The sequence below is a fragment of the Balearica regulorum genome, chromosome 1 (genome assembly GCF_011004875.1).
Source record: "Balearica regulorum gibbericeps isolate bBalReg1 chromosome 1, bBalReg1.pri, whole genome shotgun sequence".
Lineage (NCBI taxonomy): Eukaryota > Metazoa > Chordata > Aves > Gruiformes > Gruidae > Balearica > Balearica regulorum.
Genome location: NC_046184.1, coordinates 63914360 through 63935057, shown reverse-complemented (window position 1 = coordinate 63935057; position 20698 = coordinate 63914360). Strand labels below are relative to the sequence as shown.

Sequence of the window (20698 nt, the reverse complement as noted above, 5' to 3'; positions counted from 1 at the left end):
CATGAAATATATTAGGCAGAATCTCAATTTATTTTTCAGATTTCATTTATATATCATTAATCATTATTTTATAATCACCATAAAACAGCAGATTGTCTGCTTATGTACTTTCTCTTTATTGCTTAACCATCTGAAAACAGACCACTGCAGCCACCCCATGCTGCTGCAATTTCACATACAGTATATCTGCGAATAGATTTAGTATTACAGTATTTCCAGTCATTCACAGACTAAGTTTCTCACTATTTAAATACAGCCATAAAATAATTTTAATAATATTATTAAAATATTTGACTGTAAAACCTATGTATGATCTAGATCTTTTGCTGGCTTTATTTAATTTTAAACATTCACAATGTATTTTCCATCCACTAGGAAAACACTTGGATTCCTTGTTTTGCGAACTACTGGAAACAAAACCCAAGCATTTGCGTATTAGTTAAGGTTTTGAGTCGGGGAGCAGGGGGGGGAGGGTGGGAGGAAGGAACCATACAGAGAAAAAAAAGATTTTTTTTTTTAAAGGTAAAAAAAAAAAAGACAAATATACCCAAAAGTTGTTTTTATTATGGAATTAGCTTTTCTGCCTAGGCAAATATTTTCTTTTGCTGTTTATAATACAAACTCCTATAGTATTGTGCTAGAGTATGGAAGTCTGAAAAATCAGATTGACTTGTCCATTTTTATCATTCAAAATGACTAAGAACAGACCACTCCATGCAGGATCTCAATAAATTTCTACAATAAAAGTGGAAGTTAAATGTACAAAAGACAAGAAACTTTATTAGCTTTTTTCAGCCTGAATTAGTTGCTTAGGTAGTGACAGAACATAATTTCTCATACCACAGTGACAGATAAGTCAGTAAATTAAATACTTAACCTGATATATTTAAAAACAGACTTGATCAATGAACATCTTTTAAAAGACTTTAGACAAGTAAGACTGCTTTTCTCATCAGGTTGCAGTGATCTTGTGCAGCTAAACTACGTATGTCATTTTAAAAACTACCAGAGTGCATTAGCTCGTAAAACTGTGTAATGAGTCAGAACTCTCCAACTGTGCAAAGTCTTCCTGGTTTCTGGAACAGACCTTCTAATCATCCCGTGCCTGGTGCTTGGCTGAAATGACTGAAGGCAACATTAGTGGAGAATAACCACTGCATGGCATTTCCCAGAGACAGGTGTGACTTCTCACCTTCAGCTTCTCTCTGTGTCAGCTCACAGACAGCACAGGTAACCCTGCACAGTGAGAAGGCAGCAGCCACAGGAGTCTATTCGAGGACAGAAGCTGCAGTTTTGATGAGCAGCGGTTTAGCTGCCTCTAGGATGTCCAGTTCAGGGTCCAGTGAACGACCAAGACCTTCCAGAACCATGATGGCAAAGATGATGGAAGCAAAATTGCTCTCAAGCTTCACCTGGAACCACAAGTGACTGAATGAACTCAAGTGGACCATTTCTTTTCCTGAGCCCATTCCACAGAGGTACCAGCTCTGGCTAAGCTGAGAGGGAAGGAAAGAGGCTGGGGAGAGCATACACACAGCTGAAACTATACTGCAACTCCATCACTTGGAGTTTCAAAATACACTGAAATCCAGCAGCAGGCCCAAAAATAAGACAACAGTTTCAGGGTAAGTCCCCTAAGGGAAATGAAGAGTTTGTTTTTCAGTTCCAAGAAGGGGGATTTATTTTTTTTCTTTCATACTGGAGTAGCAGGAGCTTAGGAATGTCACCACTGGTAGTGTAGTTATAACCTGCAGTAGTACCCAATGTACTTGGACGCATCCACTTGTGTAAGGGGGAGCTCACCTTTCAGATAGCCACAAAAGACCCACACACATCAGAGGGGAAACGATCCTCTGCTCTGCTTGTGAACAAACTACTCCCCCGTTCCCAGCCAGGCATACCAGGGCATTAAGAATTCATGGAGTTGGGAAGACTTGCTTTGTAAGGGCCTAAATTACATTTCATGTTATTAGAAACAAGCTTAATGAGGCTTAATGACAAAAATCTCTAACTAAGGAATGTTTAGGGGACCCTTTGCAGGCTGGGCAGCCCTGTGGCTGACAACCTTCCCATCTCCTGTAGTTCAGGCCACCATAGCTCTGTTGATTTCCAAAGCTGTTTGCAACCATGGAAACTTGTCCCAAAATACTATGCGTTATAAGAAGGAATCTCTGTTCTGTGAGCAACTCCTCACTGTTGAGGCCTCTAACAAACCAGTAAAGTGGCCTAGTGCTGTTACCTAACCACATGTCAAGAAAGAGGTCCAGGGAAGAAAGCATACAATAATATACAAGTGGAACATACATTAGATTTCATTTTTTGCTTCTAAGGGACTACAGAAAAAGATAGGAAAAAAACTATGGGTTATAGCAATATTCCTTTTAGTAAATAATATCAACCATTAAATGCAGTATTAAGACAAAACCCAACAAAACAGAAATTGGTCTTGGTAGGGTGCATGCCAAGAACGGAGAAACACTATGCCTGCAACACCTAGTCCTGCAGTCCCCCTCCTAGTAGTTTGTTTCAGAAGTCACAGTCCCCCTCCTTGTCAGCCCTTCATGTTCCGAGTAGTTCTCCCTCCCCAAATGAACTGCCAGCTACTGAAGGCAGACAGTGACAGGACCTCACCTTATGGGTCATCAATAGTTTAAAGACATTCGAGAGGAGATTTGCCACCTGAAGCTGGAATACAAAAGAAGTTAAAAACTGATCAAAAAAACTGGTCAAGACTGAGCCGCATGAGTGGCAGGCAGGATTCTTTTAAGTGTTTGTTAGCATTTGGTTCTGGTGGTGGGACAACATTATTGGGCTGACAACGGCCAACATCATGGTATGACGCCCCCCCACCCAGGTTAAGTTCAGCTGTGACCCACTGTTCTGCTTACTTGCCAGCCCAGGAAGGCTGAGAATGTCTGACCTCACAGCAGTACACATGCACCAATTTGCTCAATACCACCATACTACACACTCTGAAGTGGGCAGGCTGGCCTTAGCTAACAGGATGCAAGCTATAATATCAGGCTCAGCAGCTCCTCACAGGGGAATGCAGATGTAGGGTTTTATTTTCAAATCTCTAACAAGCAAAAAAACCCCACTATACAAAAACCCACAAACAAAACCACATGGTTTTAACAAGAAGGAAAAAAGAAAGGATTTTATGGACTTTTGCTGCACCTGAGAGACTAGAAGCACCCAGTACTGGTTTGTGGTGTTGATAAGATCAGAGCGGGCCCTTCCACATGGATCATTCCAAAAGCCAAATTGCACTGAATTACAGGTAAGTGAGGGTGGGACATTGTTTGTGCACTTGCCTTTCCTAGGGCAATGGTGTTCCCCCGGACCTTGGTGACTAGTTCCGCCATCTCGGCTTTGAATCGCTCGATATCCTGACACTGGTTAGCACGGGCGTGATGAAGGATCAGTTCTGCCACTCTCTCCCCCTGTGAAACAAGTGGAAAAGAAGAATCAGAATTTGATCACTGGTGCCAGCAGGCCTACAGGGAGGCCTATCATCCCTGAAGGCCTCTGCTGCACAGGTCCCTGGTGGGGACTGCCTGCAGACTGCAGGGAGAACTCCCAGGGCCATGCTTTCCCATTCCAGCAATGGAGACCCAACAAATCTACAGAAGCAGGTGCAGAAAGAGCAGAACTGGTTCAAAAGTCTTAGCTGCTACATGGCAAAACCTTGCTTATTTTTCTTGCATGCCTTGTAGGGTAGAACACAACAAAGATATCTCTCAGTCAGAAGTTCCGGGGAGGGGGGAATAAAACCCACAGGATTGGCACTTTCCTCTTAGCAGAGGAGATAATGGTGTAAAGAAGAACATGTATTAACCTCCCTTAAGGGCTAAGTCCAACCTTCCATTTGCAAACTGTGGAAAAAGAGCAAGCTCATTCTACACCAGCAGATGCTTGGTGAGAAAGGTGGGGAGCCATATCCAAGCTTCACTTGTGAGGGGCTTTATAGCTCTTCTAAGAAGACGTGTCTGACAGCAACATACAGAGCCAGAGGGCCCAGGTTTGGCAATGAGACTTGGTGTAGTTTTTCACCTGTACATCATTAATTGCACCCAGCCTGACCCATGAAGGATTTGCAATCAAATGTTTGCAGTTTTTGCTTAGTAGCTGAGAAGTACGTCTGGCAGCGCAGGATGGGCCTGAACACACGGTTTAGCACCGACTCCTCAGTATGCTTCAGCAGATTAAACAGACCAAGTTAGAATGCGTCCCTCTTGAGGTATGTTGGTGAGCCACCCCACCCACAGCTGAGAAACAGCAACATGCAAGTATGAGCAAAGATGCTTGTTCTCAGAATGAACAGGAGACATCAGCACTGGATTCTCTAAAGAGTGTATTTTAAGTAAGTGGGAACGAAGACAAAGTAGTTCCCCTTACACAGAGGAGCCTAGCAGAGGCCAGATGCCCTCACCCCACCTGTTTTGCTTCCTCTTCTCTACAGATGCTGACACAACAGTAAAATTGGATGGCATATGGGCTTTCCAGCAGCAAGGGTGCAGAAGAGAACTTGTGTGGAAGACCAAGATGTTAATCCATTTCCTCCTCTTCTCTAGCAAAACCTGGCAGATTCTGCAACAAACCCAAGTGGCTCCCAGACAGTCCTAACTTGCATCAAAGCACTCCTAACCAGGGAGTGGCAGCTACTGCTTCCCATTTAATACCTTCTGTTTCCTGGGCCACTGAAATTGCTTGACTCTGGCAGCCTCCTTGCTGTAGCTGAACATCTAATCCCTGTGTCTGGTACAGCTTCCACGCTAGCAAGTCTCCTCTCCCCTCTTAGGGAGGATCATAAGGGAAAATAGAGAGAAAACTATCACTTTGGCTATCAGAATCTCCAGCTGTCTCCCTTCCCCAGCCCCATGACAGAGGCCTCACCTGTCCCTGGACCACAGCCGTGAAAACTGCCCGGAAGTTCTGCATGTCAGCGCTCTGCAGCTCCGCCACAATCCCCGCATCCAGCAGCACCAGGCAGAGCCGCCTGACAGGCGGCTGCACTTCCACCACAAGCGTGTCACACAGGTCCACGATGGCTGTCTGCTCCTTGCAGCTGGTGCTGACATGGGCCGTGCCTTGAACCAGGATGTTCCCAGGGTGCAGGTCAGCATGGACAAAGTTGTCAACAAAGACCTAGAAGACAGGCAAGTCTTAGAGCAGCTCATTCCAACCAAACCTGCCCATGTCAAAACTCCCAGGCAAATAGCTGAGGTTTGTTTCTGGTCTGTTTGCTGTCATTACTAATGTGCAGCACCTCAGGAAGCAACACAGCAAATGGCTTCTGCTGGAGACCAGCTGTGGTGAAACGGCATGGGTGCTGCTCACTCTAGGGGAGTCAGCAAAACTGTGTGAAGCAATCCTGTGTGTTTGCTAGAGGTCAGGTAAGACAGCCAGGAGTCCCAGCAGGAATGGTAATTGCCAATGAGCACTAACCCTAAACTGGGGGCATAGCGGGATGCCTTGGCAAAGAATAATGCACTAAGAATAGACCATTTGCTATTTGGCAGCATGGGGTTTGGTGAACAGTTAAGTTTGCCGAGTCTGGGACATCAACCCACGTTACAACTGCATTGAAAAGTAAAGAAAACAAGAGGAAACAAGTGTATGTAGCACTTTTCTGCCTCTGCTAGCGGTTAGTAGCAAAAAACACTAGCAAGAAGGCAAGCACAAGACAGTATTTCCCCACTAACCCTCCTGACCCTGTGGGACTGCAGGACTTCCTGCCTCAAGGAGACTATCTTTGTATTTTATGGATTTCTCCTACAAATTTGTCCAATTGCCACATAAATAATTAGAGCTGTGTGAAAAAAGGGGATTTTTTTAGGTGTTGCCTGAAAAAATGACCTCTGATAATTTTATGTCCTCTTCATTGTTCTGAGAAACCCTACTACACAATAGATCCATATTCACTCACATGCACTCATGACTGCACGTATCTCTGTCATCAGCTACTCATTTCTCTGCTTTCCAGAGTTAAGAAACCAAATTATTTCACCATTCCTGTATGGAAGCCATTCCACACCAGTAATAATCCTGGCTGCCTTCCTCTGCACCTCTTCTAGTTCTATTACAGCCCTTGAAATGGAGGGTCCTGGACAGCGAGGGACTAGAACTGCACAGAGTATTCAATGAACAGGTATTTATTTTACTTACAGCCATAATGTTGTTTCTTTGCTCTTTAATTCTACTCCTAAAATTTGGGGGGTATGCTTTGCTCCTAACCACTGAATCCAACATTAGCATAAAGCTATTATAGTTCCACCATTGATTTTCTGACTGGTAAAAGCTATTTCAGAGTCTGTCACACTACACAGAGTCACAACTACAAGCCCTCCCCATCGCCCTTGTATGATGTTGCAGTTATCAGCTGAATTTCATCTGACACTTAGTGCCCATGCACTCAGAACGGTGAGGTTCTTTTGCAACTCTTCCCACTAGTTCTCATGGCTCCTCATGAGCCAATTGTGTCACCTCTCAACACTCCTTTCCAGAGCATTTGTGATTATTTCAACCACAAAAGAACTAGAGCACCAGAAGCCGAATCGGGCCAGGTTTGTTTTCTTTACTCCATATTTAGTTCTTCCTTTAAAAAGGCAGTTTTGGAGGAGGGGTCAATAAATGAAGAAACTAGGTGGTTGTGTTCCCTGTGAGTCACATTCATAGTGCCTGCATAGAGCATGATATTTGCTAATTACATTGCACTTTATAGCACTAGGGCAATATGTGAATATTCATTAAATGAATTAGTGGGTTTCCCAAGCAATGCCCTGATCGAGTTGCACAGGAGGACCCTACCGTGTGCAACCATATTGCCCTTCTGCAGTGGAAGAGACTCTGTGTCAGCGTCTACAGTAGTGGTGCATGTAGCCCAGGCTTTACTTGGACCTTGTGTTACATTGCACAGGAAGCACAGACCCTCCCTCTGCCAGTTCAGGAGCTGCTCAGTGCCCTAGCAGCCCAAGTCCTGGGGTACCACAAGATACCTGGCATCCACAGGCTGGCTCCCAAAGCCACAGCTGTATCCTTGAGTCCATGGGGAGAAGGGTAGGACACGCGGGAAAGAAACAGGTTCTCTCTTTAGCCATATTGGTTTATTACCCCAACTGAATAGCTTCTGCAGGAAAACAAGCCTCACTGCCAGCCTCTACCAAGTGCCTACCATCTTTAGCAGCATGTCCATGCCCATCTTTGCAAGTCTCTGCCTCAGCTCTGTGGCAATCTCTGCATGCAGGTAGTGCGAAATAGGCTCACTCTCCTGAAATAAAGACAGAGCTGGAGTCAAACACACTCTATGCCCCACCTTCAACCACACCTTTACCTAGGTGCCCAGAGTTGAGGGAAGGTGATAAGAATACCCTAGAAAGGACCTGCTCAGTAGAGGATGTACCTGCTGTGATGGAGAACATGAGAGAAGCAAGGGTTTGTTCTTTGGAAAGGGTGTGATACAGCCTGGGGCAGAAATATTCTTGCCAGGATCACATGCATGAAAACTAAGGCTGAGAGTAGCTTTGGTCTGTGACTCAAACATCCACAAGGGAAGTGAGGCAAGCATCAGAAAGCATCAGATTGCTCAGCTCCTTGCTTTGACCCACCACAGAGGAGAGTTGGAGCGTGGTGTTGGTTTGCAAAGCACAGGCAAGCACATGGTGGCTGGACACTGCTGATCTGCTTGGTTTCAGGCCAAGTGTTCACTTCTATATGGAGATGTCTGCCACCTGTCTTCTGGGATGCACTGTTTACAAACAAAAAGAGTGGAAGAGACACTGAGGAAGAACACCAATCTCTTTAAGCAAGTAAGAGAAAAGCATCCTTCTGCCTCTGATAGCTCCTTCTCAAAAAAACATCTCCTTGGCATGTTCTCCTAAGGGCCTTCTCACAGCTACCACCGCTCCCAGACCCCACAATTCTTACCTCAAATGTTTCCACTAGAACATCAGTCGTTACCAAAGGCCGAAGGGGACTTGGAAACTTTACAAAATCGACATCTAGAAAATTTTGTCGGAAGCGCTCCAGATTTCTGGCTTCGTAGCGTAAGTCAATCTCAAGGGAGATAAAGAAAAAGCGGGTTGGAAATTAGATGCAATTAGAACTAGATCTTCAGGATCCCATATGAAGATATGACTGTATGGTGCAATACCAACAAAATAGTTAGAAAGCCAGAATGAAACCAAAATAGAGTGATGCTTCTTACACGCTTATAGCTTTCCTGATGGAAGAGTAGAGTAACAGACTGGGTAACAGACGGCTCACAACCCAGCACCTTCAAAACACAGGTGACTCTTAGTATAGGCACTGTCTCTCAAAAAAGACCAGGACTGCATTATTTTGAAGGGTAAGACAGATCCTGAACCAAAGCTTACTGTCCAAATAGCAAGCTAGGCAGGCAGGATAGAACTGCAGCCCTAACCTCACTTTACAGATAGGCAGCCATAGCAGGAAGAAATTTAATGTAACACATACAAAATAATCCACTACGCAAAGTCCTGGCCCCAGCTCTTCAGTGATCCAGTGCCTTGATGCAAGGGCATCTCTCCTGCCCACTAATGCTGCTCAAGGAGGCAGGATAACTTTGCCTCACCTCCCTCATCTGGCAATGGGAAATATCCCAGGAATACTTATTGTTCGTTCAAAGAGAAATTAAAGGAAATTACAACACGCCTATCAAATGCTCTCCTAATCCTCAGTCTTTGGAGTACCCACCAAAAGCTCTGCCAAACTGGTACTAATGACATCAAGTCACATCTGAATACAGTCAACAGTTTACAACACGGATTTGCCATGTAGATTTTTTGCAATAGTAGAAAAGAATTAAGGCTTTCAAAAGCTTGTAACAGACTTCACACTCTGCAATCTAGACACAAAAATGAAATTAGCAGATAATGGTTCATTTTAATAGAAATGTAAGCCTAATTAAGCCTGTAGTAAAATCTTTGTATGTTTGGTAGTAAGGACCTTTCAGTACTGTGTCTTTATAAGACATTAGCAAGTCAGAACATGTTTTCGGATCTGTTTGCAAAGCTTAACTTTGCCAATACTGAGTCTGATAATGACACAATATAGAATGTACTGTTAACTCATGTAAAAGTACATTAGTTATGCCAATATATATACCTCAGTGCTAACAAACATGACCAGTAAGTACAGACTACAAACATATATCTAGAATTAAAGAGAAAAAAATGCATCTGAGCACTTGTTTGGAGAGATTATTTGCCTAAGGAGAGGCCTCTCACCAGTGTTCATCTTTCACAATGCTGCAAAAAGGACTGTGACTATGGTTATTGAGCTGTTCAGGCTGTTCACTAGAAAACATACTCAAAGTCTTTAAAAGAGATTTAAAATATCTAATAAAGATTGTTAAATTTTTTTCATTGCTTTGCTTTTTTACTCTGTGAGCATGTAAGCTTTCCTACAGTAACATTACATGACTGATGAGAAGAAAGAACATAACTGACAAGCAAGCCTTCCTCTAGCCCTTTCAGAAGTAGCGGTATGAACAGAGTTAGAGCCAGCCACTAGCAAGACAAAGGGCAGTTTTGTTTCAGTATGTGGAGACCATGGCATGGCACGCACCTGCTGAATCATAAGCTTCTCAAACTCCTCCACGATCTCTGTCAAACTAAGCCACTTGAATCCAGGGATAAGTCCAATGATGTGGCTACCCATCTTCATGAGGAACAAATCCATCTGGACTTGGTGAACTAGCCCAGGGTGCAGGACCTGCACAAGAATGAATGGTGGCAAGATCAACTCCCCAAACACTCCATTTCAATCAGCTCAAGTGATACATTCCAAATAGACAGAACTCAGCCTGCAAGACTGGGAGCTAACAAGGCTTCCACAGCTAGTCCTCAGAATAATTCACATTTTGCCATGGATTAAGTTGTAAAGAAACATTTTATAATTGTCAATGGAATATACCTGTGCTGGAGACTACAGTCTCACCCAATGCCATTTTCTATTGCTTTTGCAGTCCCACCCTCTCCATGCCATGCAGTACTGACCAGTTTTTGGAACATCCTGGATATAAGATTTCTTTAAATAAATTTTGCTGGAGAGAACTTATCTGTTCCAGATTCCTTTATGTGAGCAGTAAAAGGGGTTCATTTTATGGAAGGTGAAACCAAGCTTAATATTTATTCTTTTCATATAAACTGGGCCCTTGCAGGCCTTTCTGGTATCCACATGCCACGTCAAATGGTGCCATAGGTGGTGTGCGTACTCAAGCTTTCTGGGCTGGGAAGAGCTGGGGCCACCGCAAGCCTGGATTGCAGCTGGCTGGAACCAAAGCACTGAGAAAAGACACCGAGACAAGCATCCCTTCTCTCACTCTACCTTGCCAGCCTACACGTGTCCCTTGGAATTAAAATCTAATTGGCCTTGTCCAGCACACTCCATTTTCACACATCTACCAGTCAGATGCATGACTTACTTTAATGGCTACAGGTGTGAGATGTCTGGCTGATGAAGGATTTGCATTCAGGAGTGGTTTGGCCATCTGCTCCATAAGGGGCATCCCACTCACAGGACTTCCTTGGAAGCAGTCTGCTGGGCTCAGCTCCTCCCTGCTCCTCTTATCCTCGCTCTTCCTCCTCCTCAGCCACCTGAGGAAACCTCTAAAGCCTGACACTTCCCACGCTTCAAAAGTGGATCTTAACTCTGAGCATCGTGCTAGCTCCTTGGCTTGGGAGCCGGAGATAGCAGTGAGGTCAGCATAGGCTTTATACACCTGGGCGACACAGCCTGAGCCAACAGGTTCCCGGCTCTGGAACTTGAGGATGCCCGTCCAGTCCTCACCAAAGGCCTTCCTTAGGAGCTCATCAGTGTGGCCCCACGGGTGTGGGCTCACCTCAACGTGCAGCTTGGAAAACTCATCACAGAAGGCCTCAGAGAAGAGGTCCCTCCGGGTACTGGCCCACTGGCCCAGCTTGACGCAGGTGGGGCCGGCAGCCTCGGCCGCCCTCCGCAGCAGCCGCAGCCACAGGGCGCCCAGGCCGGGCCACAAGCGGCTCAGCGGGTAAAGCAGCAGCAGGGGGCCGAAACGCAGCAACAACCCGCAAGCCCGCAGACCCAACCGGAGCACCAGACCAAAGCGTCGCAGCAGCCCCCGGGGCGACCGCTCTGGACCGCGCTCCCCTACCCACACCGGCCCCCGCTGTCCCGGCCTCTCCTTCCAGCCGGCCCCAGCGGGCACCGCCAAGGCCACCGCGACCAAGCGCCCGGCACGCAGCCCGCCGCGCCCCGCGGTCGCCCAACCAGACAGCGACCCCCTCGTCCCGGCAGCCCGCCCAAGGAGAGGGAAGGGACGCGGGAACGGCAGCAGCCGCACAGCACCGCCCGCCACCATCGTCCTTCTGCCGCCGTTAACGGCCGCTCACGGCCTCCCCGGGGGTGAGGGGGGGGAAAGGAGCGCGGCCAGCGCCAGCCAATCAGCGCCGGCGGGCGGTAGCGGCACGCCCCTTAAAGGGACAGGAAAGAGCCTCGGAAGAACGTTAGGTGGTTCTTCCCGCCTCACAGGTAGCACCGGAGCCGTGTGAGGGGGAGAGCTTGCCTGAGCTGTAGCCTGCTGAGCAGGGGCGTCCCCTCAGGCCTGGGCTACACCGCAGGAGGAGAGGAAGCCCCTTCCCTCTTGTCACGGGGCACCCGCAGGGATGCAGATGCATCCCTGCGGGTGCCCCGTGACAAGAGGGAAGGGGCCCGTGCTTAGGCCGGTGTCCTTCATTTCTCCATCCATTTTGACAGTTGAGGTAGGCCCTTTCCATCTGGGTTCTGAGCCCGCCTTGGTTTGGACTGGTGCGGTGGATCAAGCTACAGGTGAAACAAGGGGGCTAACATGCGGGGGGTACTTCAGCCACTGGAAGGTGGCAGCTGCCTGTCTTTTTTTTTTTTTTTTCCATTTCAAGAGAAATTGGCGATGGCCTTTTTTATTTTTAAGCAAAAGCTGAGCCTTTCTAGTGGTAGCCTGATGCCATGTTGCGATTATTAGTGATTTCCTTAGCAAGGGTATTAGTGAAACAATCAGTGCTTGGGTAATGGGAGTATCTGAGGGCACATAATGGCGCATCACTACTAGCAAAAGAAAATGAAAAGGAAAAGCCTGCTGAGGTGATGACAGTATCTCAGTAGAGTTGAAGTTGTTTCATCTTCCAGGCTTGCTCTGCAAATTGGGCTTTCCACTCCACAGAGGGGCTGCTGATGGCAGTGCTGGATCTCCTGCTTATTCCCGAGTCAGCTGGCAACACATCCACCTTGTTTGTAATGACACGGCTACAGAGGATTGCTCATTTCCTTTGCAAAAGACACGTACGTGCCTTTCATAAATCGAAACTCACAAACACGCTGCCAAGGATGCAGCTGATGATGACATCATCCATCTCTCCCTTTTGGGAGCTTTTGTGGATGTAACGTTGCCACCCCAAAGGTGAGGTTGCAACTCATGTTGCCATCACTGCTGTTCAGCAAAGCTACTCTCTGGCACAGGGAGGCTTTGGGCTGGGAGCTGTGACCTTTCACACTGGGAGTTCAGTTGGTTCCCAACTTTGGGTGTATGTTACTGTGTATTTCTACTTGGAGGCGGAAAAAAAAATCTCCTTTCTAATATTTTTAACATAGCCTGGGCACCAAAAACCTGCAGGAAGAATTACTCCACTTTCCACTCCAGATGCCTCTCTCGCTTTAACGGATAGCTCAGGTCTGACCAAGTAAAATTCTGTGCCAACAGGGCGCTGGATTACGGCCCTGCGCAGGTGAACATCTCTGCCGATGGAAATTGTTTTGCAGGCTGGAGGCTTTCCTGGCCAGCGGTTTCTCGTGAAGTGTCTGTGAGCTGATCAGATGTTGTGACAGGTTCCTTCAGCAACGAGAAGCTGCCGGAGTAACTGGTGCTGGTTTGGTAGCAAGAAGAGACTTTATCTACTTTCCCTCGGATATTTTGTTTGCAACCCGAAAGGCGCCTTGCACATCTCATCTCTTGTTTTAATTTCTGACCTTGCCACAGTCCCCCACCTCCGTGCACCCCTCCCCAGCCTTGTCGAGCGTCCCACGGCCCGGGGTGCCCGTCCCGACTAGCAGCCAGCGCAGGACGCGGTATTTCCCGGAGCGGAGGGGCGGGCGCGGTTGCCATAGCGGCGGGGCGGGGCGGGGCGGTGCTCCCGCCGGAGGGCGGCCGGGGCCGGGGCCGGGGCTGGTGCCGGCGGGGGGCGGCGGCAGCGGCGCGGCGCTGCATGGCGCGGCGGGCGGGGAGCCCCCAGCCGCGCGTCCGCACGCCGCCAGCCCGGCGCCGGGCGCCGCCGCCGCCGCCATGCCGGAGCACGGCCCCCCGCTGCCGCCGAGGAAGGTAGGGGGCGCGGAGTCGCCCGTGGCGGGGCCGGGGCAGTGGCCGGGGTTACCGGAGGAGAGCGGGCAGAGGGGCCGGGAGGCAGCCCCCGCCGCCTGCAGACTGCTCGTCTCCCATGGTGGCGGTCGGGGCGCGGGGGATTGATGCCGCTCCGAAAACTCGCTAATTTTTTTTTTTCCCTTTAGACCCTAAATTGTTTTTCTCTTCCTCCGTTAATGCCTTTAGAGACGGAAACCGAGGGGTGTGAGCCGAACCCTCACCCACCCTCCCGGCCGCTGAAGGTACCGCCGCTCGCCCTCGCCGCTTTCCTGCCGGGACGGGGAGCGCTGCTGCTCCCTCTGTCCCCGCCGGGTGCGGGTGGGCCGGGTCGGCTGCCAGAGCGGCTCTCGGCCGCGGGCGGGTGGGAGAGGAGCCGAAGGGACGCGGGGAGGGCGACGGCCCCGCTGCTAAACAGCCGAGCCAAGTGGTTCGGGAGCGACGGGGCAAAGGAATGGGGGCAGCCCAGCCACCCAGCGTGAGGCCCGCGGGTGGACTCAGCTCTGCCTCGGTCTCCCGCAACAAAAAAGACAAGGGAACGCTGAGCAAATTCTTTGGGGGGAGCCCAGGCCCTATCAGAGCAAACTGCAGGGTTCCCCTCAGTTTCAGCAAAGCCCTGAATCTGTGGTCTTAGCTTTTCTCTCTTTATGCTCGGGATAGCCTGCTTTTCTCCTGCTTTGCCCTCGGCAGGAGGAAACGTCTGCAACCCATAGCTTAACAGGGTGGCATTTCTGACGCCTGCTTGGGATCCACGAGAGTATTCACCTGTCCCGAGGCGAGAAACACCAACTTGCCTTCCTGTTGTGGTACCCAGGGATGATGGCTGCTAATGGATTAGGCACAGAGTCGGGGGAAACAGCAGCTGGGAAGGGAACAAGGAAGAATTACAGCTGTCTGACGCCTTGGTCCCTGGGTGTCAAATGCAAAGTAGAGGGTAAACTGTGCAAGGTGCATTTGGGATGCTTTCAGAGGGTTTGGTTTTAGGAGTCTCCAAGAAGCCTGGCTCTTGATGCTCAGTGCTGGAAAAGGGATGGTCTAGGGGGATTGAGGCTTTCTAGCTGCTTGGGGCTGCACTGGAGCCTCACAGGAGCAGGTAGTAAGGGCTAATCCTGCTCTTTACAAGAGCGCAGTTTGTTTCCTGGACAGGTCAGCAAGTTGTATGGGAGCTCTTCCTGACCCTGAAGTATTCCTGGCCACTTTTGCTCTTGCCATTTAAGCAGGGTTGTTGCTTTTGGAAAGGAGTGTCTGTGGCACAGAGCTCAGCTGGGAGGATAAAGAGAAGAGCTGAGGGATTTCCACAGGGTTTTCATTTGCTACTGGGAGGGGAGCTGCTGGTGTTGCTGGTGAATTAAAAAGTTGTTTTCTATGTTGGCTGCCACATTACTGGCCACTCATTCTTGGTGTGTGGTAGTGAAGTCCAATAAAGTGTACTGGCTCTGTTTCTGAACCACCAAAAAGGGAGTTGTTACGGCATCCTGCCAGAGGAAAGGCATGCTTTTCCTCGACTCTTGTGTTGTATTCTGAATTGTGGCAATTGGGGTAGTGTTTGTGGGGTTTGGTGGTTGTTTTTTTGGGGTTTTTTTTTGTGTGGTTGGGTTTTTTAAAATGATCCAAACAGTGTTTCAGCATGTGAGAATGAATATCTACCATGTGGGGACAGACTTGGAAACAACTGAAAACGCTTAAGTATGGAAATGAGAGGAAAGCCACAGGATTTCCCAGGGTAATACAGTGTCTCTTTGAGAAACGGAAGAGAAAGCACTAAAAACAAAGGGCGCTGGAGCAACCCGGGATGTAAAAAGCAGGCTAAAGATTCATGGCTCACATGGGACCTCTGCCTGTGGGTGAGAAGGTTGTGTGCTGAAGCCTGGGTTGGCCTTCAGCACATCCCTGTTCTGACAGTCCATGCAGAGGTTGGTTCCTGTTCATCAGCTCAGATCCCCAAGCATGATCCTCCTTGTAGACCAGAAGTGTATGTGGAGCGTCCCAAAGTGCTGCTTTCGGTAGTGTCCCCAGCTCACTGCCTTGAGAAATCTTTTAGGACATTTTGTCTGCGGAGACAACTACGTGATAGTCTCTGTTCTCCAAAAACAAGAAGGGCATTTAGATCCTTTGTCAAGCGCTTATAATATGCTTGTCGTTCTCCCATGCCTGGTATGTTTACATGATAGAAATCTTCATTTTGACAAGAAGATGATAAATAAAGACCACGTAAGCTGCAAGGCTGTGGTTTTCAGAGGTGATCTTAATTCAGTAGGAGTTTTTCCACTGAGTTATTCTGAATATCATCCATAATAACTAATTCATATGGACGGGAATGAAAACCTCGGATTTGCTAAGCGTTCTGGGGGCACAGAGGCAAATGCAATCCTAGTCCAAAGTTTAAGAAATTTGCCAATGAGATCTTCACGCAACAGAGCCAGACTGTTAAACATGGAGAGATGCTGGGTATTTCAGAAGTGCCTGATAAGTGCTGTGGTTTTTTTTTGATTCCTGTGAATGCATCATCCAAAGCAGCTGGTTCTGTCTTCCCTTTGTAGCACCTGACATCTATTTCCTGACTGGAACTGTGCTGAAGCTGCTCCTTTCTAAGTGGAGGCCAGACCAAGGGGAGAAAAGGCTCTGTAGTGCACCATTAAGCCCATGAGAGTGGAGAAGAACCTCTCTTAAGCTCTTGTTGAGGCTGGTTAATTTTGATGATCAGCTCTCTTAGGCATCCAGAACTGGGGTATAAGCTCTTTAGGGAAGCATTTTTTTAGTGGAAGGATTTAAGTACTAGTGGCTGATATGTCTGTTGGCAGGATCCCAAGAGCTGGCTGGAAGAGGCCTCTACTCTGAAGGAAATGCTGAAATAGGACTTTTAATGAACTTGGATAGCAGCTCCTTAAGGACTGAGAAGGCTCTCCACAGGGAAGAAGGGAGTGGGATGTAGCTAGAAAGAGATTCCTTGTTTTATTCAAGTTCTGACAGTAAATGAGTGAGCCCAGTTTTGTCTGGATACAGCTCAAATAACCTTGTATCTGAGGGGTACTGATCTGTAAGCACTGTTTTACCCAGACAAGGCTGGAGAAGAGACAGAGTTTTCTTGATTGTAGCTCTGAAGTGCAATGGAAAGGACAATAGCAAACTTACCTTGCTTATGGGATTTTTCTCCGGCTTTCACCTCTGCGTAGCTTTACCAACTACTGGAAATGAAAGCACGAGGCGAAATGTGTGAATATGCATGCTGTTTGTTGGTGGTTTCAGCCCAGGTTTTAGTGAAGAGAAATGGAATCACTTTAATTCTCAGTGTCTGTGGTCAGCCTTGTGACGCCCCATCCCTGGAAGCATTCAAGGTCAGGTTAGACAGAGCTCTGAGCAGCCTGCTCTAGTTGAAGATGCCCCTGCTTATTATTCTAGGTTGGACTAGATGGCCTTTAACGGTCACTTCCAACCCAGACCATTCTGTGATTCTGTGGCAAGACTGCTCTGCGCAGCTCTGAACCATATCATGTGGCTCCACTGTGGTAGTTGCCAACAGAAGTTGTGCTCTTGTGATAATCCTGGTGTGATGGCCAGGATAATCCTATGCTGGAAACCCCCTGGGGTTTTACTACTCTGAGGTAAATATGTCGCCTGAACATCTTTGCTGGTCAAATGTGGGGTGCCACATATGTGCAACAAAGACCCCAAAAGGAGGCCCAGGAGAAATCTTCCTCACAAGAAGTTTGAAACAGTAGCACTCCTTACTTTGGTGCAGGTAACATGCATTGATAACATTTCTGTCTTTTCTGCCAATAGTACTGTCCCACAGTAAAGCTGAGGGGAAGTCTACTGTAGCTGGAAAGATAGAAGCTTGAAAGAGTAATGTTCTGCTGGAACGAATGCTGTGAGTGCTCGTATAATCTTCACCCTTGTTCAGTACCTCTTCCTCTCCCCAGGCTAGGGAAACCAGCTGCAGCTGGCATACTGTTAGTACCAGGCCACATTCAGTAGTTGCAATGGTGATTAAAGGTCAGTTTTTGCTAATTAAACTTGTTAGGAGTTAGTATATCTCTGAAGCTTTCTTGTATGTGTTGGGCGAGGTCATCATCCCACCCCTGGGATTTGCTTGGCGTCTTTTGGTTTTCTTTTTTAATCGCTCGTGCAAATGAGAATTTGGCTTGAACATTACCCGTTATCTTTATGTGCTGTTACATGTGGTCCTTTGCTGAATGTGAGATATGTCTGTGTCGGCCATCTGACAAGCAGCTCATGGGTGGCTGGGGCAAAGCCTTGGGTCACTCCTCAGGAGCAGCAGGGCTGGGGCCGGGAGAGGAGGTGGTTGTCCTGCGGCCAGGTTGCCATGCTTGGCCCAGGCAGGAGGTGCTGGTCGTCAGGTCCCCTGCGCTGCAGCCGAAGCTCTCGCTCGGCCCTGTGCTCCTGGGATGGGAACTGGCAGCGTTTATACAATGAAAGGGAGCTTTTCCTGAGCGCTGCCTTTGCCCATACATGTGCTGGCCCAGAGCCAGGATGGAAACTCTGTCCTCATGAGCAGAGAGAGGGAGATGGGAGGGGCGAGAGACAGAGAGGGGCCCAGAAGCAGAGTGAGTTAAAATAAAAACACCAACCCACGCAGAGAAAAACCTCTAACAGATGGGCCTGGCCGTCCCCTGGGTTCTTCATGCAGTTGGCTTCACGTGCAGCGCTGACGAGGTCTCATCTACAAGTCTGGGTATGGGACATGGATCATTTTGAGATGCGCGATGGCAGATCAGAGTAAAAGGCAAAAGGAAGCAAGCTAGACAGGTAAGGTAGCTGTTGTGCAGCTCTATTTGTGATGCCTGAAGTGGAGTTTGTGAGTTGCTACTGGTGCTGCGCCACTAATAAGGCAGATGCTGCTGTGTGAGCCGTTGGAGGGGCATTACTTTGTTTTCAACTGTGGCATCTTTTAACTGTGGCAAGTCTTGTCTCCTCTGTAAAACAGTATTGCTAATATTGATAAAGGTTTGTTTAATTGGTCCTGTTCCTTCGAGCACATGTACAGCAGAGAGCTATTGATCTGGATTGAGACTAGTGTAAAGACAGGTTCTGCAAGTAGATGCTGGCAGCTGTATTTTCCTATGCCCAGCTCCTTATTAGGCATTGCGGTAAGTAGTCATATCTGCTGAACAGTTCAGCATATGGGGCACCGACCTTGCTTGGGGGTGTCTTGCCTTGGTTAGATATCTGTGCAGGAGACTCTGCCTGGCAGAAAATCTGGTCTCAGAGAAGCAATCAGAAAAGCTTGGCTCTGAGCTTGTTTGAAAATCTGGCCCAGACACTTAAAATGTCGAGAGCTGATGATAGTTAGGGGCAGCTTGAGTGGGGAAAGGTGCCACCTCACTTGGAATTGGACAAAAGAATTCTGGGTGAGACCCTGCCAGGCACTGAAACTCCTGATCCTGCAGATCCCTGAGAGCAGATGGCTCCTGACCAAGTTCAGGCATGTAAGTTGTGTTTCCAGAAACTTACTGGGGACTCTGGCAATCCACCAGAGAGACTGTTTCAGGGGAAAAGGACTTATTGCTCTTTGTAACCAGAAAAATTTTAAAAGGCTGGGTACTCTGTGTTTTAATTAAATTTCCCTTTGGGAATAAAAGTGGTGAAGTGTTTCTGTGATCCTGCTATGCTTAAATATTCTGTACAGCGCCCCCAGTTTGGCAGATCGTTTAAGCAGACGTGTAGGTCTAAGCGTGTGCTTAAGTCCACCCAGCAGAGCACTTTGGCTCCCCGTGCGGTACATAATTCCTGCTCAGGGAAGTTTGGACTAGACTTCATGCAATCTAATTGAAGATAGTGGGGCTTTGAGCATAGGCTTAAAATTAAACACCTGCTTAGGTGTTTTCCTCAGCACAAATGATCTCTCACACACCCAGCTGTATTCTGTAGAATCATTTTATATTAGTGATGTCCTTGAACATTGCTTTCCTCTTAATATCCTGCGAGACTTCTTGCCAAGTGCTTGCTGACAAGCCCTGTTACTGTGAGCAGTTCAGGTGAGATGCTGTCACAGCCCTGGTATTTTGCTAGCATTGTGAATAGGCATGCATATGTGAATGATTAAATCAACCCATCAGGGTGTCATCTGGAGAGAAACAAATGCTGAGCTTGCTTTGCAGGCGGTGGGAGGGGGGAGGAGGATGAGATCCCCTCTGTATTTTTTGCTGAAAGCTTTTCCCCTCTGCAGATGTGCAGCTGCTGAAGTTCGTTGCCAAAAGCCGGCCGTGACTTACAGAGCTGGGGAACGTGCGCACATCTGCAGAGGAGAGCAGTGAAGGGCTCGGGTCTCCTGTCCCAGGGGATTATGTTCTCGTGATAGATAGTGCTGACTGTCATGGAGGGAAATGGCAAATTTCACAGGGCACCATGAGGGCACTTCATAAATATGAGTTCGCTTGCCAGTGTCAGCCAAGCATCACCTTGCTAAATTAAAAAGGAAAGAGCTCCCAGAGACTTTTCAGACTATTGGAGCTTTTTTCTTTAAAAACGTTAAGCCCCCCAGAAGATGGATATGTTTTCCACATACAAAAATACAATGTGTTTCAGCTGCAAAGCATGCTGTAAATATAAACTTCACATTTTCTTTTAGGTAAGAGTCAAGTCTTGGGTTATCCAGGGCTCAGAGTGACGTAGTAGCAAAGGGAAATAAATGCCTCTTACTAAAATCGAGAAGGGCATCTTCTCCAGCACATGTAGCACTTCAGAAATCAACATCTGGCCAAAAATAGACCCTGAGACATCCTTCACAGTCTACTGAAGTCCATGGGAGCTCATCATGAATTCAGGGAGCCTGGGGTCAGGCTGTAATTGAGAATCTGTTTTTCCCTGCCTTGACGTGCTAGGCAGGATGTGCAGCAATCTGTAGTCGAATTCTGCAAGCTTACTGAAGAGAGATGTGTAAGGTATTGAGCTTTTTCCAGATGATATAAGAAGCCCTGTTCTAGCTGGCTGCCATTTTTCAGCTTTGTCAAACTCAGAGAGAGGCCCGAGACGTTTCCTCCTGGGAAACTAACACGTGGTAACTGGTTTTTGCATCAGATTTCTGTCTCTGTCCCCCAAGATGACTACGAGTGACTCCAAGTTAAAGTTTTGCCATGGTGTCACCCCTCACGTACAACAGTCCTGTACGTGTGCTGGTGAAGGTCACTGATGGCTATTGCCACTTAGTCTGTGCTAAAGCTTGCCTCGTTGCAATCCTCTTGTTTGCACAGTAGGAAACCTTCCTTGTAGGATGATTTAGCATACACGAATTCAGCGGGGAACCAAGGTTTGCCCTGTTAAATTCCTGAATTCCTTCACTAGTCAGAGAAA

The 20698-nt window shown here is 47.8% G+C and overlaps 2 protein-coding genes and 1 long non-coding RNA gene across 8 annotated transcripts in view; 2 read left to right on the top strand and 1 right to left on the bottom strand.

The window, feature by feature from the left end:
- Window positions 1–97: 97 nt before the first annotated feature.
- On the bottom strand, window positions 98–11402 carry ADCK2 (aarF domain containing kinase 2). The gene is made up of 8 exons (XM_010301291.2): window positions 10448–11402; window positions 9589–9735; window positions 7927–8055; window positions 7175–7270; window positions 4897–5148; window positions 3315–3443; window positions 2632–2685; window positions 98–1412 (listed from the first exon to the last, which is right to left on the bottom strand). Exons 1-8 carry the CDS (start codon window positions 11360–11362, stop codon window positions 1269–1271), a joined length of 1866 nt encoding a protein of 621 aa, XP_010299593.2. The 5' UTR covers window positions 11363–11402; the 3' UTR covers window positions 98–1268.
- Window positions 1408–10072, top strand: LOC142602130 (uncharacterized). Of its 3 annotated transcripts, none has more exons than XR_012835859.1 (4): window positions 1408–1625; window positions 4463–5226; window positions 5987–6151; window positions 9989–10072. It is a non-coding gene; the product is annotated as an uncharacterized LOC142602130 (long non-coding RNA). The 3 variants fall into 3 exon arrangements; XR_012835853.1 differs by lacking the exon at window positions 9989–10072 and adding an exon at window positions 6800–7966; XR_012835842.1 differs by lacking the exon at window positions 9989–10072 and having other exon boundaries at window positions 5987–7966.
- A 1794-nt stretch (window positions 11403–13196) lies between the features above and the next one.
- The window catches only part of DENND2A (DENN domain containing 2A), a 61016-nt gene continuing 53514 nt past the window's right edge, over window positions 13197–20698 (top strand). For 3 of the 4 annotated variants that reach the window (XR_012835867.1, XM_075755444.1, XM_075755433.1), the window contains exon 1: window positions 13197–13351. The gene's annotated coding sequence lies outside the window, so the exon portion shown is untranslated. Of the gene's footprint in view, window positions 13352–17931; window positions 18155–20698 lie in introns of those variants that run through there. The other variant, XM_075755439.1, reaches the window with a different exon arrangement.

Coding starts and splice junctions, on each gene's coding strand:
- ADCK2 (XM_010301291.2), bottom strand. CDS start 11,362: ATGGTGGCGGGCGGTGCTGTGCGGCTGCTGCCGTTCCCGCGTCCCTTC. Junction 9,736..10,447: donor TCACACCTGTAGCCATTAAA/GTAAGTCATGCA, acceptor ATTCTTGTGCAG/GTCCTGCACCCTGGGCTAGT. Junction 8,056..9,588: donor AGAAGCTTATGATTCAGCAG/GTGCGTGCCATG, acceptor ATCTCCCTTGAG/ATTGACTTACGCTACGAAGC.